The following is a 19911-nucleotide window of genomic DNA, read 5'->3' as shown; positions in this document are numbered from 1 at the left end:
ATTTCCTGAGGTTTGCCCCGGATGTAAAATTTGAGCGTCAATAGATATGTGTCACTGATTTACATTTTACATTGAACTCACTATGAGGATCATAATGGATATAAATGAAACGGTGGTGACAGTCAAAATCATTTGCCGTGCTATCATGTGGACTTTCATGAAAATGTAAGACGTATTCCAGAGGATGCTGGAAAGCTGCGGCCTGGGGAGTAGATTTTTTTTGTCATTATACAACACAAATGTTCCTTTGTTCGTATTTAAATTAATTTGTGGTTTGTGGTCATTGCTGTCATTGTGAGAAATTATTGAACTCCTCATATTAATATACTTGTGCTAGATTCTTAAACTGAAGGATTCATTTTGATGGAGGTCCTTTCACAGCAGAGGGAGGGAGTTTCAAATAAGTAGAATATTGATACTTTTAAGATAGGATAATGTGTGATTGATATTTATGAGTCTCTGCTGTCCTTGGTGTACACAATTTTGGATTTGAAAGGTGGTGTCTTTGAGGCAAATAAAGTTAGTACATTTTATAGAGGTTACATATTATGGCCATGGTGCATTGGTGGAGTAATGGCATGAAATTTATTTTACATAGGAACAGAATTAAACTGAGGCAACAGAAAAGGCAGCAAAAGGTAAGAATCAGTACAATTTTAAGTGTGTTCTCTGACATTTTTTGACTTTTAAGATAAAATCAATTACTAGTTGTACACTTGGGATTCATTACAAGTCATTCCCAGATTAGAATGCTTGATTTATGGATACCTCTGCATACCTTAAAGCTCCCATAATAGTAAATTCAAAAGTTTGATGTACGTACATATGTTTGTTAATATGAATTTTAGAACTTGTTTCAACACCTCTCCTGTGCTAATTCAACAAGTTATATACAGATTCAGTTTGAGTTATTATAGGTAACAAACCAGCAGTAAATATACTGAGTCAGCTTATGCCCCTGTGTGTGTTAATATTTATCGTCTGTTCAGTAAACAGTTTTTAATAGGTGTCATGGTATACAGTATAAGCATCTAATGCCACAAGATTATTGCTTTGGCAAAATCCTAGCTGTAATTTAGAAGATGTACAGTAGTTCCATAGTAAATGTACAGTTGAAGTCAGAAGTTTACTTATACCTTAGCCAAATACACTTAAACTCAGTTTTTCACAATTCCTGACATTTAATCCTAGAAAACATTCCCTGTCTTAGGTCAGTTAGGATCATTACTTTATTTTAAGAATGTGAATGTCAGAGCAATAGTAGAGCAAATGATTTATTTCAGCTTTTATTTCTTTCATCACTTTCCCAGTGGGTCAGAAGTTTACATTCACTTTGTTAGTACAGGTTTCCCCCACCATCCGAAGGTAGAGCGTTCCAATGAAAAGGTTCGTATGCAGAAATGTCGTAAATCAAAGAAGCAATTACCATTTATTTATATGGGAAAATTCTGTGAGCGTTCGCAGACCCAAAAATAACCTACCAAATCACGCCAAATAACACATAAAACCTAAAATAACAGTAACATATAGTAAAAGCAGGAATGATATGATAAATACACAGCCTATATAAAGTAGAAATACTTTTCCACAATCATTGCCGGCGCAGATCTCCGTAGCGAAAATCTCACGGAAGCTCCGTCGGCAGAAATCTTGCGCAAGCGCTCTCCAGTAATCTTTAAACTAAGAAGCTGCCAAATCATACCAAATAACACGTAAAAATACATAGCCGATATAAAGTAGAAATAATGTATGTGAAGTGTAGTATCACTTACCGGAATCAGGACAGCGCAGAGCACACTGATGATGGTGTGTTAGGCTGAGTCGTCGCAGGCTGGGTGGTGCAGTGGCCCCCACCCTCCGGGTCACCAACCGATACATTGCCGCGAAGCACACAGGGGTCCAGCGGTATGACAGCTGCATGGTCCCATGGTATTTATACTTGTGTACTATTGTTTGAACGTGGTACCTTCAGGTGTTTGGAAATTGCTCCCAAGGATGAACCAGACTTGACATCATCTTCTGATGGGTGGGGGCCACTGCACCACCCAGCCTGCGACGACTCAGCCTAACACACCATCATCAGTGTGCTCTGCGCTGTCCTGATTCCGGTAAGTGATACTACACTTCACATACATTATTTCTACTTTATATCGGCTATATATATATATATATACTTTATAAGGTGTATGTAAACTTCTGACTTCAACTGTATCTCTGGCAAAATGGGAACTTGTAAGATAATATCCTATTCATAAAATGAGAATCAAATTGTATGTCGCCAGTTACCGCTCCTTTGGCCGATTTACAGTCATAGAAAGAAATGGGAGGTGACAAAAGTATTGTCAATGAAGCTCAGTGTGATTTCCCCCAGAAACACTTTTATCACAAGATAGGGGGAAAAAACTGAATTCAGATTTGAGAGTGAAATATCAAGGTGACATGGTATCATTAAGCCCTAATAGAATTGTTGCCAATGGGAATTAAGGACAGAATATACTATTTGTCAACCATACCTAATCTCAAGAAATATTATTGTAGTAGTTAAAAGTCAATTGGATTACAGAATGTTCCTGCATCATGTCATGAATTCAACATATGATGAAACAGTTTGCCTGCATGCAGTTAGATATGCCAAATAGGTTAGGCAAAAATTTAAAATGAAAAATTGAAACCTGATGGCTCAATTTTACCTGTTACCCTTTAGAGTCTCAAACTAATAAAGGTATCTCTCTGCTATATACAATGATAGCCTGATTGTCACAAGTAGCTCCATTCAGAGTACATAAACACTAAATTTTAAGGGAGTTACTACTATGGTTTTTTAAAAAAAAAATCTGTCACATCATAATTTGCCATGTCTACCTGCTAGCCACTTAATGGTTTCTGAGGCCCAGAGAATACAGCTTTAGACCATGTGATTCAATCAGTTAGCTGTTTTGAGCACAACAGAACATGTTCCATCAAAAGATCTTTATGTCTGATGCTTAGTTTTACTTGCATTTTCAAGGAATTTTTTGAGAAGAGGAAGCTCAGGTCCAAACTTAAACTGTTAGCACCACTGGTGTCACCTCAACAGAACTCTTCAGTCAGCTGGGACCTACTTACTCTGCATATTGTTAACCGAATTGCTGCAAAAAAGGAATCTACTGGTAAGTCGGGAAAGTTAATTTTAAGATATCTTCACGGTATAGGTTATATAGGATTTTACCCTACAGAGAATGATCATTTGGCTCAAAAGACCTATGTTAGCATTTGTATTCTACATGAATCTACTTCATCTTATTTCTTTCATGCTATCATTTTATCAGTTTTCAACTTCAGATCTCCTAATTGACCTTAATTAGCACAGGTACTAATGTTTTACATTCTCAGTGTTTTATAGCTTAAAAGCACTGTTTGAAATCAGATAAGCAGTGTTTAGTTTTATATGGAATCCCATATTTCAGGTATTTGCTTATTTGGTATTGCTTTGAAAAAATTGAAGAATCACAGTTGCATTAAAATTTATTTTCAGCTGGATCACAAGAAGTAATTTTTACTGCTCTGTTTAATACTACAGTACAAAAAGGAATGGATAATTATGAGTCAACTCTGATAAAACTGAGTTACTGAGCTAATTTAGAGGAGTGACATAATCAAATTCATAAAGGCATCCATTGCAACTCTACATTTATGTTGCTGGCTTTTGATGTAACTCTGTTCATTTCTTTGTTTTGTTTCAGATTGTAAAAATATAAGTATCTTCTATCTGTTATTTTTTGTCTTGAGATTTAATGGAATGAATTGTTGAATGTTATCAGTTTTACTCGTCTGGGGCACTTGAAAAATAATTGGCACCCAGGCAGTCACTGGGTTATGAAATAGTTTAATTCTTGAGAATCCTCTATAAACCAAATTTTTCAGAAACAATTTCTCACAACAAAGCCAAGGTAAAAATGCATTGCCCAAAATAGTTGAGCCTGTCCTTTCTTTGGTTTGTCTCTATATTGCATTACACTGTGGTCTGTTTTCTGCAGGTACCCACCACTCTACCATCACTTCCATGATTTTTCATTTCATTAGTTATCTTTGAGGTTCACCCTAACGCGGCCCACGATTAAATTGGAACATGTATAGCATCCAGTTTTAATGAATACTGCAAAGCTTTTTATTATTTGTTAGACCAACAAAGCATGAATGACAGAACTTGCATAAAGTCTGTTCCTGGTACGGTAGGTCTTTCATACCCCAGGGAACCCCAGTAGTTCAAAAGTTTTTTTTAATATATCAATTGTCCTTTAATACTTGAGTCTTGAAATGAAAAAGTCAGAAAAATCACAAGGAATTAAATAGCATGAAGCTGCTCAATGGAGGTACTGGAGTTGTGCCCAAATGATGGCTATGTAGCCGCGCTGATACGCTACGAGTGAAAGCAACACACTGAGTCGAGCAGGGTCGGGTTGAACTGTTTACTGTTTGAATCGGGGCGCGCTTAAGTACCTGCTCCCAGCAATTCCCGCTCTTTGTGGGGCGGAAGTGACGTCGGCTTCCGGGCCAAGGTCTGCTCTGCACTCAGAGTCCTCTCGGTTGCCGTCGGCTGTGGACTCGCCGGCGACTGCTGGAGCCGGTTCGCTTGCTGCGTGGACGAGCCGCCACATGACCCCCCCCCCCCCCCGCCAGAACCGGCGATAGGAGGAGCAGAGTCCGCAGCCTGCGTACTCTCAGTTCTTTTAGGTGGCCGGCCTCGACGTCGTGGAGATGGTACCGCAACCGGTGTTCAAGGGCCAGATGCGCCAGTTTGAGATGGTCAATGGTAAAAGTCTCGTCCCGACTGCCGATGTCGAGAACGCAGGTCGCTCCATTATGGCGCACCACCTTGTAGGGTCCCTCATATGGTCGCTGCAGGGGTGGTCTGTGCGCGCCTCGGCGAACGAAAGCATACTTGCTCTGTTGTAGGTCCCTGGGCACGAAAGAGGGTGTTGTTCCATGGTGGGACATCAAGACTGGAGCAAGTGTTCCAAGCCGCTCCTGGAGTTTAGTTAGGACCCCAGCAGGTGGGTCCTCCGGGGTGCTGGCACAAACTCACCGGGAACTGTGAGCAGGGCACCGTAAACCAGTTCGGCCGATGATGTGGCCAGGTCCTCCTTGGGTGCTGTCTGGATACCAAGCAGCACCCAGGGGAGTTCGTCCACCCAGTCTGGCCCTCAGAGGCGTGCCATCAGGGCCGACTTCAAGTGCCTGTGGAAATGTTCCAACAGGCCGTTAAGCTGCGGTTGGTAAGCAGTCATTTGGTGGAACTGGGTTCCAAGTAGTTGTGCCAGTGCAGACCACAAGGCCGATGTGAACTGCATATCCCTGTCTGAAGTGACGTGGGCTGGGAGTCCGAACCATGCCACCCAGGTGGTAATCAGGGCTCTGGCGCATGTCTCCGTGGCCGTGTCAGTGAGTGGGACAGCTTCCGGCCACCTTGTGAACCTGTCCACGATGGTGAACAGGTATCTCGCTCCTCTCAAAACTAGCAGTGGGCCGACGGTGTCCACGTGGACATGTTCGAACCTCCTATGTGTCGGCTGGAAGGGTTGTAGTGGGGCCCTCATGTGCCTCTGGATTTTGGAGGTTTGATAGTGCGTGCATGTCCTGGCCCAGTGCCCGAACTCCTTGTGTAGGCTGTGCCACATAAACCTGTCCACGATCAGCCGGATGGTCGCCCAGATGAAAGGGTGGGCTAAACCGTGCAAGGTGTCAAAAAGCGGCGCCTCCAAGCAGTTGGAGCAATAGGCCGAGGTTGCCCGGTGGACACATTGCAAAGGAGCTTCTTACCTTCGAGCCCAATGGGTATGTCTTCGAGGCGGAGTCCTGAGACTGCGGTTCGGTATGCCGGCACCTCTCTGTCCAGCTGTTGCGCCTCAGCTAATGCCGCATAATCCATTCCCGGAGACAGAGAGTACACTAATTGGACGGAGGTTTGTGACAGCGCGTCTGCCACAACGTTGTTCTTCCCGGAGATGTGCTTGATCGTGGTGGTAAACTCCGAGATGTACGACAGATGGTGTTATTGGCGGCCCGACCACAGGTCCGACACTTTGGCAAATGCAGAAGTGAGGGGCTTGTGGTCTGTGAAGACTGTGTACTCTCTCCCCTCCGGGAAGTACCTGAAGTGCCGGATGGCAAGGTACAGGGCCAGCAGCTCCCGTCGAAAGCGCTGTACTTAAGTTCTGGGGGTTGTAGGTGCCGGCTGAAGAGGTGAGCGGCTTCCACTGACCTTCGATGAGCTGCTCGAGCACGCCACCAACTGCCACATCGGAGGCATCCACAGTGAGGGCAGTGGGCACGTCGACCGGGGGATGGACTAGGAGTGTGGCGTTTGCTAGCGCGTTCTTGGCTTGTTCGAAAGCTGCCTTCGCCTCCTCTGTCCAAGTGACCTCTTTGACCTTGCCGGACATCAAGCCAAAAAGGGGCCACATGATCCGGGCCACTGAGGGCAGGAAACGGTGGTAAAAGATAACCATTCCTAACAAACTCCTGCAGGCCTTTAACAGTGCTGGGCCTGGCGAATTGGCGGATGGCCTCAACTTTCGCTGGTAGAGGAACAGCTCCATGGCGGTTGATCCGGCGTCCCAAGAAGTCGATGGCGGATAGGCCAAACTGCCACTTGGCGGGATTGATAGCCGGGCCATAGTTGCTTAGGCGGCGGCAGAGCAGGCGTAGATGTGCTAGATGTTTCTGGCGGGAGCGGCTGGCGATAAGTATGTCATCCAGGTAGATGAACAGAAAGACCAGACCTCGCCCAACTGCGCACATCAAGCGCTGGAAAGTCTGCGCCACGTTTTTGAGCCCGAACAGCATCCTGAGGAACTCGAACAGGCCAAAGGGGGTAATGAGGGCCGTCTTGGGTACATCATCTGGGTGGACTGGGATCTGATGATACCCTTGGACCAGGTCAATCTTTGAAAAAATGTGTGCCCCATGCAGGTTGGCCGTAAAGTCCTGGATGTGCGGTACTGCATAGCGATTGGACGTGGTGGCTTCGTTCAGCCTCCGATAGTTGCCGCACGGTCTCTACCCTCCTGCAGACTTGGGCACCATATGGAGTGGGGAGGCCCACGGGCTGTCGGAACGCTGCACAGTCCCCATCTCCTCCATCTTCTTGAATCCCTCCTTCGCGAGGCGGAGCTTGTCGGGCGGTAGCCTGCGGGCCCGGGCGTGAAGGGGAGGTCCCTGTGTGGGAATGTGGTGCATCATGCCGTGCTTGGGGTTTGTTGAGGAAAACTGCGGTGTGATGATAGATGGGAATTCCGATAACACTCTAGCGGACTCATTGTCAGAATAAGTGACAGAGTCCAGTTGCGAGGCTGGTAACCTGGCTTCACCAAGGGAGAAAGACTGGAACATCTTCACATCGACCAGTCGTCGTCCCTTCAAATCCACGAGCAGGCAGTGCGAGCGGAGGAAGTCCACACTTAGCAATGGCTGTGACACTGCGGCCGGCGTAAATGTCCATGTAAAGCGGCGGGAACCGAACTGCAAGGGGATGGTTCTTGTGCCGTAGGTGCGGATGGCGCTGCTGTTGGCTGCCGTAAGTTCCGGTCCCGTTCTTCTAGTTTGGGTATCGTGGCCCGAGGGGGGTAGGACACTGACTTCCGCCCCCGTGTCCACCAGGAATCTTTGCCCGGAGAGCTTGTCCCAAACGTAGGGGAGGCTATCACGGTGACCAGCCGCCGTAGCTGTCAGCGACGGCTGGTCCTGGTGTTTCCCTGGAACGAGCATGGTGGTCGGCAGCGGCAGGCCCCAGAACCCCACCTTTGATGATAAAAACACCAAGACTCAGAAGCGGTGCTGTCCCTTGGTGTGGGTGTTCAGTGCTCCGCTGCTGGGACGCGGGAGGGCTGGGCTTTTGGTCGTGCTGCAGCACTAATTCCAATAGTGGTTCCGCCCATTTGGCGCCCCAAAGCACGTCCCACGTGGGCTGCTGAAGTCTTCATCTGCTAGCTGGAGGCAGATGTCTTCTGGCATTTGCTCCAAGAAGATCTGTTCAAACAGCAGGCGAGGCTTATGGCTGTCTGCCAGTGCTAGCATGTCGCTCATCAGGGCTGATGGTGCACGGTTGTCCAGGCTGTCCATATGCAGTAACCATGTGGCCCGTTCACTGTGGGAGAGGCCAAACGTGCGGATTAACAGGGCCTTGAGAGCCTTGTACCTGTCTATTGCCGGGGGCTGACGCAGAAAGTCGATAATGCAACTCACTGTCTCCTGGTCGAGGGCACCCACCACGTAGTAATACTTGGTGGCGTCTTAGACAATTTGCCTGACCTGGAACTGGGCCTCCACTTGCTCAAACTAGACCAGGGGTTGGGTGATCCAGAAGGTTGGCAGTTTAAGGGAAACTGCATTCTGCAGAGCCGAGTCGTTTACGTTGGGTCCATATGCTGTTGGACCGTCGGGGTCACCAATATAGCCACGCTGATACGCTACGAGTGAAAGCAACACACTGAGTTGAGCAGGGTCAGGTTGAACCGTTTACTGTTTGAATCGGCGCGCGCTTAAGTACCCTCTCCCAGCAATCCCCGCTCTTTGTGGGGCGGAAGCGACGTCCACTTCTGGGCCGAGGTCTGCTCCACACTCAGAATCCTCTCGGTTGCTGTCGGCTGTGGACTCGCAGGTGACTGCTGGAGCTGGTTTGCTTGCTGCATTGGTGAGCCGCCTGTGATTTAACAGAATGAATTGTTGAATGTTATCAGTTTTACTCATCTGGGACACTTGATAAATAATTGGCACTTAGGCAGAAACAATTTCCCCCATAAAAATCCCCATATTAACTCACATATTCCATCCCTAACAGCACTGTGTGTGTACCTACACCTCAGGGATTACAGCAGTTCAAGAAGGTGGCTTATCACCACCTTCTCAAGGGCAACTACAGATGGGCAATAATGCTGGCTTAGCTGGCGATGCCCACATCCTGTAAACCAATAAATTAAAATAAACATTAAATTAAGAATACATAAACTGGAAATGAAGGACATTCTAAATTTTTGTTCACAGGAAGAATTCTGTGGAATCTGGGAATTTTAATTGTTAGAATATAAAACGTGCAGGATCCAAGACCAAAGGATCTGATAACAACTTGTTGAGCAGATTTCTTGGATAGTTGAGAAAACTGCAGTTGCAACTAAAATACAAAAAACTGATGAAATAAGAACTACACAGATAGATCGAGAAATACAGCATAGAAACAGGCTGTTCAGAGCACTGATGATCAATCATGCATTTACATGTAATTTAAAGTAAATAAATTTAATCTCAACTTCATCCTCACTCCTCTCCTTAGTCTACCACTTACCTACATGTTCCAAGCCATTTACAGTGATCAGACAATCTGCTGGTCTTTGGGACACGAGAGAAAACTAATGCACCTGAACAAAACCCACACAGAAAATGGGTAAACATGCAAACGATATTTGGTCAGGATCGAAACTGGGTCTCTGCCATTCTAAGGCAGTGGTTTTTCTAGCTGTACGACTGTGGCAGCTCTGTCTAGAGCTGTAACTCAAAGGGGTAAATATTTCAGCCTGAGACTTCATGCGTCATTGCTGAGTACCAAATGCAGGACTTGCAAGCTTTCTGGGTTGTGAAGAAGTAATCAAAGTGAGTGTACAATTAATTAGTCATTCTGAACATTGTGGTTCCGTAATATGGAGGAACAATATAGCAGATGCTGGAATCTGCAGCAACAAGTTTCATTTCTCTGGTTCCACATCATCTTCTACCCTCTATCTCTGCCTTCCCTCTTCTACCATGTCCCCTTCTCCCATCCCCAAACCCTACTTTGTCCACCTATTTCTTCTTCCTTACCTATTCCCATTTATCACCCATCAGCCCCGTCTCTAAACTCCCAGTTCTTCTTCCGCCACCTCATCTACCAGCCCCTTTCTTAACCCTCCTTCTTCCCTTCCCTTATTGGCTACAGTTTTGATGCAGGACCTCAACATATCCTTTTGCTTCCATGGATACAGTTTGATTCCATGAGTTCCTCTAGCAATTTGTTTATTTTGGTCCTTGCTTGTCACAGATTTATCTGATAGCTTTGTTCAGCTGTTTTGTTGTATAAAGTAGTTTTTAATCTCCCAGTGAATTGGAGAACACTCACAACATTTCAAAATGATGACTATAAATGTTTTATATGCTTTAATTGTTCCACAAACCATGTGGGAAACAAATCAGTTTGTTATGTTAATAGTTTTATAAAAGTGTGACCAAAGGGTAAACGGAATTTTTGAGAAAAGGATAAATAGACAAATACTTTTAAAAACATAGACAGGGAAACTTAGAAACCTACAGCACATTACAGGCCCTTTGGCCCACAATGTTGTGCCGACCACGTAACCTACTCTAGAAACTGCCTAGGATTTCTCTACCACATAGCCCTCTATTTTTCCAAGCTCCATGTACCTATCTGAGAGTCCCTTAAAAGACCCCATTGCATCCACCTCAACCACCTTCACTGGCAGTGCATTCCAAGCACCCACCACTCTCTGTGTGAAAAACCTTAGCTCTGATATCCCCCCTCTACCTACTTCCAAGCACCTTAAAACTATGCACCCCCTTGTTAATCATTCCAGCCCTGGGAAAAAAGCCTCTGGCTATCCACACGATCAATGCTTCTTAGCATCTCATACGCCTGTATCAGATTACCTCTCATTCTCTGTCGCTCCAAGGAAAAAAGGCCAAGTTCACTCAACTGATTCTCATAAGGCATGTTCTCCAGTCCAGGCCACATCCTTGTAAAGGTCCCCTGCACTCTCTCTATTCTCTCTATAGTATCCATATCCTTCTTGTAAAGGTCCCCTGCACTCTCTCTATTCTCTCTATAGTATCCATATCCTTCCTGTAATGAGGTGACCAGAACTGAACACAGTGCTCCCAAGTGGGGTCTAACTAAGGTCTTGTATAGCTGTAACATTACCTCATGGCTCTTGAACTCAATGTCATGGGTGATGAAGGCCAACACACCATATGCCTTCCTAGCAACATTGTCAACCTGCGCAGCAGTTTGAGTGCCCTATGGACACGGGCCACAAGATCTCACTAATCCTCCACACTGCCAAGAGACTTGCCATTAATATTATATTCCGTCTGCAGGTTTGATCTACTGAAATTAACCATTTCACACTTATCTGGGTTGAACTCCATCTGCCACTTCTCAGCCCAGTTCTGTATCCTATCGATGTTGTGCTGTAATCTCTGACAACCCTCCAGACTATCCACAACACCCCCAACTTTTGTGTCATTGGCAGACTTACTAACCTACCCTCTACTTCCTCATCCAGGATCCCAGAATGAATCCCTGCAGAACACCACTGGTCACCGTCTTCCATGCAGAATACAAACCATTCACAACTACCCTTTGCCTTCTGTGTTCAAGCCAATTCTGGATTCACAAAGCAAGGTCTCATTGGATCTCATGCCTCACTACTTTCTGAAGGAGCCTGGCATGGGGAACCTTATCAAATGCCTTACTGAAATCCATGGACACTACACCCACTGCTCTACCTTCACCAATGTGTTTTGTTATATCCTCAAAGAATTCAATCAGGTTTGTAAGGTATGACCTGCCCTTGACAAAGCCATGCTGACTTTCCTTAATCAGATTACGTCTCTCCAAATGCTCATGAGTCTTGCCTCTCAGGATCTTCAACAACTTGCCCAGCACTGAAGTAAGACTCACTGGTCGATGATTTCCTGGGTTATCTCTACTCCCTTTCTTGAACAAGGGAACAATGTTTACAATTTCCAATTTTCTAGTACTTCTTCCATCCCTACTGACGATGCAAAGATCATCGCCAGAGACTCAGCAATCTCCTCCCTCACTTCCCAAAGTAGCCTGGGGTATATATATGTTGTTTGGTTCTGGCGACTTGTCTAATTTAATACCTTACAAAAGCTCCAGCACATCCTCTTTGTTAATGTCTGTACACTTAAGCAGTTCAGTCTACTGTGTCAACCACACAATTGCCGAGGTCCTTTTCACTGGTGAATACTGAAGCAAAGTATTCATTAAGTACCTTTGCTACCTTCTCTGGCTCAATGCATATTTCCATTCTTGCTCCTGATTGGTCCTATTCTCACATGGCTCATCCTCTTGCTCCCTTGGACTTTTTCTTAAACCTGCATGCTAAGGCCTTCTCATGGCCCCATCTAGCTCTCTTCAAGAATGAGCTCCTTCCTGGCTTCCTTGTAATTTTCTAGAGCTCTAACAGTACCTAGTTTCTTGAATCTTTCTTATGCTTTTCTTAACTAATTTTTCTTCATCTTTTGTACACCATTGTTCTTTTATCCTACTATCCTTTCCATGCCTCAATGGAATATATCTAGGCAGAACGCCATGCAAGTGTTCCCTGAACAGTGCAGTTCCTGAGAACATCTGCTCCCAATTTATCTTCCCAAGTTCCTGTCTAATAGCATCATACTTCCCCCTACCCCACTTAAATGTTTTCCCAAACACCTGGATAGGTTCATTTCCCAATACCAGATCAAACACAGCCTCTCCTCTAGTTGGCTTATCTACATATTGCGTCAGGAAACCTTTCTGAACACGCCTAACAAACTCCACCCCATCTCAACCCCTTGCTCTAAGGAGATGCCATTCAATATTAGGAAAGTTAAAATCATCTATGACAACAGACCTATTTTACTGGGTGGAAATTGGAAGCTGATTATCAGATGTTTAAATAAAAACAATTAATTGCACTTTACAATAAAACAATGATGATCACATTATTTGTGAAGTGTTAAAATGCTGAAACTTCTGTTGTGAGGTTTGTTGAAATTCCTTTCGACTAAGAAGTTGTGGTATGTAGAGAAGCAACTGTATTTTTTAAATTACAGGTTGTTTAAACACAGTGTGTCATCTCTGGAATATGAATTTTGACTGAGGGAATTTGGTGGGGCAAGGGCAGAGGAGCGATTTGTAATTTAAAACTTGTACTTAGCTTCAACAGGAACCTTGACCACAAGGTATATGGTTTATTGAAAGTGGAGTGACAGGTAGACAGTGGTGAAGACGTCTTGTAGCATAGTGGCCTTCAATAAAATAATTAATTTACTGTCTAATGGTGAGCCAGAGATGATCTAGCTGGTGATAGTGTCTTTTTTCTATCATAAAGCGTTTTGCTCCAAATTGTAACAACAATATAAATTGAACTAATACTGTTTCTTAAAACTATGTTAGAGATGAGACATAACTGGTAATGCTTCTTTATTTTCCAACCCAAGTTCTTTCCTCCTAACTGTCTTTATCCCATCTTTTATTTTTCAGGGCTTCCCCTGCTCCTGTATTTTGCCACTGACCTGATAAATAAGGCATTCTGGAATATTTAGTTTGCAATCTTGCTTGCTTTGTAACTTGAAAGGGTGTCAGAATCAGAGTTAGATTTAATACCACTGGCATATGTCATGAAATGTGAATCAAAATTTTGAAAAAAAGTAGTAAATAGCATAAATATATGCAATAAAAACAAAAAATACAGAAAACACTCAGCAGGCCAAGCAGCATCAGTGGAGAAGCAGAATTTAATTCAGGTCAAAGATGAATTTCCATTGCATGGAGTCATACAGCATTGCAACAAGCCTTTCGACCCAACTCATCCATGCTGACCAAGATTTCCATTTCAAACCACTTGCTGGTGTTTGGCCCGTATCCCTCAAACCCTTTCCTATGCACATGCCTGCCCAAGTATCTTGTAAATATCTTGAAAATATAACTTTCTCAACTCCTAAATCAATATCTGACAACAGTAAAATGACCAAATGTCTCATGTTTTCTTCAAAGAGGCATCAAACAACGTTGTTCAAGTAGACATGAAGAAAGATACAAAAATACCAATTAGACGGCATAACATTGAGTTGCCAATGTCTCCTTGCTCTACACCCTCTCGAATATTCTTGGAGGAAAGTCAACACAGGTAATTTTTACAGATCTGTTGGATTTGAGGGCCTCCACTGTAATGCATATGCTGTGCTGCTTGTGCTATAGTTAGACATTTAAAAAACATCACAAACAGTGATATAATTAGCAAATGATACATTCTAGTACAGAATTTCTTTGTCTATTTACACTTTTATTCTGTTGTAACAGTCCAGAAATTATGCATGTTTAAGGTGTACTGTTCAAAGACATGACAATTTTTAGATTTGCACTTTCTCAATTTGTGTAATTTTAAATTTCTCCAAAAATTGTCATGTTTCCACTGATAACTTCAAACATCTATAAGCAAAATAAGAAGAGAAAATTTGGAAAATATTTGGTAGGTCAGCCTCATCAGGAAGGAGAAACTGAGTTCATGTTTTAGCTTGAAGATTTGAGAAAGTTGAACAGAAGTTTTAGGCAACAGAGAGTGTGTTGAGGATGGATAGGATGAAAGGATATGCCGAAAGAATTTCAAGCGGAGATGTTAACAATTTCTTTGTTCTTAAGATGCTGTTCAACCTGTTTAGTTCCTCCAGCAGGTTGTTTGTTGCTCCAAGTTGGATGTAGTTTGGTTACTTGTGTTGGATTCCGTGGGCCTTTTCCTTTTGAACCAGTCTCTCATATGGGACTTGCAAAAGACCCTTCTGAAGTCCATGTGTATCACATTCACTATCTTGTGCTCATCAATACATTTTGTTGCCATTTCAAAGAATTCAATCATTAGACATAAGAGCAGATTTAAGCCATTTGGCAACCCTCTCAATCAGACTAATCAGACAGGTTCTACCCTAGACAAAGCCATGTTTTCAAACTTAAATGCTCCTGAAAGGTCATTGACCTGAAAAGTTGATTTCTGATTCTCCCTTTGCAAAGCAATGATTCCCATACCACCTTCTTTTCATTTTCGCCTGAGCCTAAATCATGGCTGTCAGTTCTCTTCAGTACCTCATCCAAGAGATATATGTGCACAAAATTGAGTAGTGAGTTTTGGGAGGTAATCTTTTAGAGCATCATCAGGTGTTATTTTCACCAAATGCCAACATATGTAGAATCTTCAATAAAAAGCAGGCCTGTGTGACTTTGAATTTCAGTGTATGCAAAAGAGGGATGAAATTATAGAGTATCCAGTACTTACTCATGTCTGAAAGTAAATAGCAACTTTAATGTTCACCTTTCTCCATCCCCCTCAACTCATGTGGGACAAAGTTGAATTTGATGCACAAGTTAAATCCTCGTCATAACACTGCAAAATCTCCTAGCTGTGATTTGCTGCTGCAATAAAAGTGTTGGCTTTACTTCCGAAGAACTTAGCTATAATTCTATCCATATAATGTGCTGTGTGATATATATTGTATGAATGCACCATAGTCTGGTTGTATCATTGTACAGGCAGGTAACGATAAACTTGAATTACTCTGAACGATTCAAGCTATGTTAACTGTCAGCTAATCATAAAGTTTTTTTTGTGTTTTAACAGCATGCAGAAAGAAGAATGGAGCAGCAGAAAGCATTTTACAAATACAACAAATTTTAGATATGAAGAGGTAGGTGCCAGCCTAAAATTTAAATGTGATCAAAAGAATGCATTGGATTGATTATCTGAATTGAAGTGCTGAAGTCATGCCTAGAATTCAATAGCATATGAAGTCTTTCCATTCCCCCCCCAAATGTATTAAGTATTTATTCAAAAATAATAAGAGCAGCGTTCAACAACAAACCAAATAACATTGAAATGTTGTCCAAAAATATATAGTGAGATCAATGTCATTGACTTTCCCATTTCTGCTTTTATATGCTACTGGGTTGGGACATCATCAAGCCGCTAAGTACTCAATCACTTTAAAAACATTCTTACAAATGGTAGATCAGGATGAGGAAAATAAACCCTTTAATAAACATTTAAAGTATACAGAGGGTTTAAAATTAAGATAGCTGAAATATAAAAATACTGTAAAGGATTTTTATATAAGAGGATTCTAGTGCTTATTTACTGTCAGACTATATTTAGACCTTAAACATTTCTTTTATGCCAGCCAATCCTAAATAGCTTCCTTGTTTGAAAAAAGCTGCTGACCCATTCTAAAGACTAAATACATTTTTGTCTTTACTTTTGTGTCTTCAGCATTTCATCTACTTTTTAATTTTCTACTTCATTTGCAAGACTACCTGCCTGACATAAGTATTTATGTGAAGTTTGTTCATACCAGCTCCAACAATTTGTAATAAAATCTAGGTGCCCTTTTTTTTGAAAAAAACAGTATTTTCTAGCCTTAATTCATAATGTACAATTTACTTTCCTGATAACATTTCCTTTTATTCTTGAATTAGGTTTTAAGTATTCTTTCCTTTTATTTATCCTAGCTTTCTCCTGTTGTGGGATCAAATTCCATGGAATATAATGTTTTGGACAATTCAAGTTCTTCAATGGATCAAGGCAATGGATTTCCACTGGCAAATTCATGGATGTCTGCTAAAACCTACCCTTTACAAGAAAATCTAGGTGCAAAGCACACTACTATGTGGGACTACTCCTGTGACAATCAGGAACTTATACAGGTGTGAAATTGCAGTAGTTTGTTTCAGTATTTATTAGTATTATAATTTCACCCAATATTTTGAGGAGAAATACTATTTGAACAAATGTGCTAGATTCATGCTTACTATTGTGCAGTTAGATGTATGTAGAAATTATCATATATAGTGCATCAACTGTAAAACACAATTTGACAAAGCAGTTATTTGTATTTGTTCTGTTCTCCTCCCAGAAGAGCAGAATATTTCTGGGCACAGTACTTGGGATATTTCTCAAAACCATTATCTAAACCTGTTGACTACATTTTCTGATAGTAATGTTAATGAATTACTGAAGATGAAATAGGGTGGATCAATTTAGTGGGAGTGTCTTATAGAATACTCCCGCCCCACTAGTCAGTGGGAACTTGAGGAGCAGATATGTAGTGAAGCTGATCACAGCTATAAGAGTAAATTTTTAATAATTAAGTGTATTTTAATTTTGCCTGTATTAACTGGTCCAGCCAGAATGTGAAGGGCTTTGACAGAGTGGAGTTTGTGAAATGCTTTCAGAAAAGTTTCCTGAGTCAATATACAGAGGATTCTACTCAGGAATATACAATACTGGATTTTCTCTTAGGAAATGGTAGAGGGCAAGTAACTGAATTAGCATTCATGGAGCACTTTGTAATAATTCTGATAGCACATATTAGATTTAGATAGTTGGGAGCAAGTGAATCCCTCGATCATAAAAAGTAAGAATATGCCTGAGGGAAATAAGCAGGGTTAAGAGCGTGTGAGGTGGATCTGGCAGGTAAGATTAAGGAAAATACCAAGAAGTTCTACAGCTACATTCAGGGGAGGGAGGGAGGGAGGGAGAGAGAGAGATTGATTTATATTTGTATTGTTAAGGCTACATTTGGAGCATTGGGCACAGTTTTGGTTGCCATGTTATAGGAAAGACTTTGTTAAACAGGAAAGTACAGAAAAGATTTATGAGAATGTTACCTGGACTAGAAAGCGAGTTACAGAGAGAGGTTGATCAGGCTAGGTTTTTATTTCTTGGAATGTAGAAGAATGAGGGGTGACCTTTGAAATGATTAAAATTACAAAAGGCATAGAAAAGGTGAATGGTACAGTCTTTTCCCCAGGTATAGGACACCTAAACTAGGGGTTGGGGTGAGGATTTATAAGTGACCTGAGGGGCAACTGTTTCATGCACAGGGTATTGAGTATATGTGGAATAGGGCACCACGATAGTGTAACAGTTAGTGCGACACTGTTACAGCTTGGAGTGTCAGAGTTTGGAGTTCAATTCCGGCATCCTCAGTAAGGGGTCTTTGTACATCCTCCACGTGGAATACGTGGGTTTTCTCCAAGTCCTCTAGTTTCCTTGTACAGTACAAAGATGTACTGGGTGAGTTAATTGGTCATTGTAAGTTCTCTCGTGATTCGGTTTGGGTTAAATCAGGATTGTCAGTAGTTGCTGGGCATTGCTACTTGAAGGGCCAGGAGGGCCTATTCCATGCAGCATCTCTAAATGAATAAAAATAAATAAAATATGTGGTGAGAGGTGTCACAGGGAGTGGTTGAAGCAGATACAGTAGTATCATTTGGAAACACTTGGACAGGTACGTGCAGAGCTTAGAGATATATGGGCCAAACGCAGGAAATTGGAATAAACTGGCTGTGTACCTATGGCTGGTATGGACTGGTTGTGCTGAAATGCTCAATTACTCTATACAATAAAAAGAATGTGGGCTGGTTAATATTACTAGACTACTTAGCAATGAAGGCGAGTTAATCCTGTTTTCAATTAACGAAGTAACTGTCAGTAGTCATAAAACAAGAGTGAGGCCTTGTGGAGTTTCCTTCCTCGCTCAAAGAGACATGGAAGTAATTTGTTGTCAGCTACCATTTGAGATCAGGTAAAGATGAAACTGAAGAATGTATTCATTTAGCTAACTTTGTTTTTTTTTACTGTATAATCCTGCTAATGAACTGAGTAATAATTGAACTTATTAATTGAATAATTAGCCAAAAGGTAATGTTACAGCTATATAGGACCCTGGTCAGACCCCACTTGGAGTACTGGTCACCTCACTACAGGAAGGATGTGGAAACTATAGAAAGGGTGCAGAGGAGATTTACAAGGATGTTGTCTGGATTGGGGAGCATGCCTTACGAGAATAGGTTGAGTGAACTTGGCCTTGGAGCAACGAGGGATGAGAGGTGACCTGATAGAGGTATATATGATGATGCGAGGCATTAATTGTGTGGATAGTCAGAAGCTTTTTCCCATGGCTGAAATGGCTAACATGAGAGGGCACTGTTTTAGGGTGCTTGGAAGTAGGTACGGAGGGGATGTTAGGGGTAAGTTTTTTACGCGGAGAGCAGTGAGTGTGTGGAATGGTGCCGGTGACTGTGGTGGAGGCGGATACAATAGGGTCTTTTACGAGACTCCTGGATAGGTACATGGAGCTTAGAAAAATAGAGAGCTATGGGTAACTCTAGGTAATTTCTAAAGTAAGTTCATGTTCAGCACAGCATTGTGGGCCAAAGGGCCTGTATTGTGCTGTAGGTTTTCTATGTTCTAACTTCATTTACAGTTTCTTTTCCATTTGTTCTTATGATGTGGTGTGGCAAGATAATACTATTACTGATGCTCCATTGCCCTGCAATGCTGATAGTAGATGACCTTGAGTTTGTAGAAGTAAAGTAGTTGATAGTGTAATTTTTTGGGTTGGGTGTTATTAACATCACTACTAGGAGACTGGAATCAAGTATAGAAGAGATAGGGCAAAAATTATAATGCTCAATCTGAGTAGGAACTTTTTAAATATGTGCCCAATTCTGGTGGCGTTCATGGTCTTTTTTTTTCTCTGTAGTTAGTTAGGCCCCAAATATTAAAATAATCTGTTAATAGTCCTCAGTGTTGCAGGAAAGATTGTACTGGAAATTGGAAATATTCTGACAGCAAGAAAATATTTTATAATTGTATTTTTTGTTTAAAATTTGTAGAAACATTTCATTGGAGATGGCAGGTCCTCAGGTACTGAAGTCACTGAACATGATCTTCTTGCTGATTATGAAAATTTGTTGACCGATCATAGAAATTTACCCAAACATTCAAATGCCAGGTTTGTATGAATGTGGTATAAAAGGAGAAATCTACATTAAACTGTCTAAAAGTCTTTTTGAGCTTATCCTTAGCTAGCAGAATTTCAAAGGGAATGGTAAAACAAGGCTTTTCAATTGGAGGGGTACTATGGTGGTCATGATTTGTTTTCCACTAAGTTGGTAATGTGGGATCTGTTTTTTTTTTTGACTCCCTGCGTTCTTTTAGGGGTCCAAGAATGAGTGAAAACTTGTTGCTTCATGATAGCTTATCTTAACGTTTAAACAAGGGAACAGATACAGAGCATATGAAACTAAGAAAAGGAACCCAAGACTGG

The 19911-nt window shown here is 42.2% G+C and overlaps 2 protein-coding genes across 2 annotated transcripts in view; one reads left to right on the top strand and one right to left on the bottom strand.

The window, feature by feature from the left end:
- The window catches only part of LOC140186642 (uncharacterized), a 72193-nt gene that overhangs the window by 14233 nt on the left and 38049 nt on the right, over window positions 1-19911 (top strand). The window contains exons 2-7 of the mRNA XM_072241037.1: window positions 599-638; window positions 3008-3149; window positions 13808-13940; window positions 15423-15489; window positions 16307-16501; window positions 19478-19596. Of these exons, the coding sequence (XP_072097138.1) occupies window positions 599-638; window positions 3008-3149; window positions 13808-13940; window positions 15423-15489; window positions 16307-16501; window positions 19478-19596 (696 nt within the window). The remainder of the gene's footprint in view (window positions 1-598; window positions 639-3007; window positions 3150-13807; window positions 13941-15422; window positions 15490-16306; window positions 16502-19477; window positions 19597-19911) is intronic.
- Window positions 8512-19911, bottom strand: part of LOC140186641 (proton myo-inositol cotransporter-like) — a 184046-nt gene continuing 172646 nt past the window's right edge. The window contains exon 12 of the mRNA XM_072241035.1: window positions 8512-8680. Within this exon, the coding sequence (XP_072097136.1) occupies window positions 8520-8680 (161 nt within the window). The 3' untranslated portion in view covers window positions 8512-8519. The remainder of the gene's footprint in view (window positions 8681-19911) is intronic.

The sequence above is a fragment of the Mobula birostris genome, chromosome 23, assembly GCF_030028105.1.
Source record: "Mobula birostris isolate sMobBir1 chromosome 23, sMobBir1.hap1, whole genome shotgun sequence".
NCBI classification, from domain to species: domain Eukaryota; kingdom Metazoa; phylum Chordata; class Chondrichthyes; order Myliobatiformes; family Myliobatidae; genus Mobula; species Mobula birostris.
This window is presented reverse-complemented; position numbering and strand designations above follow the sequence as displayed.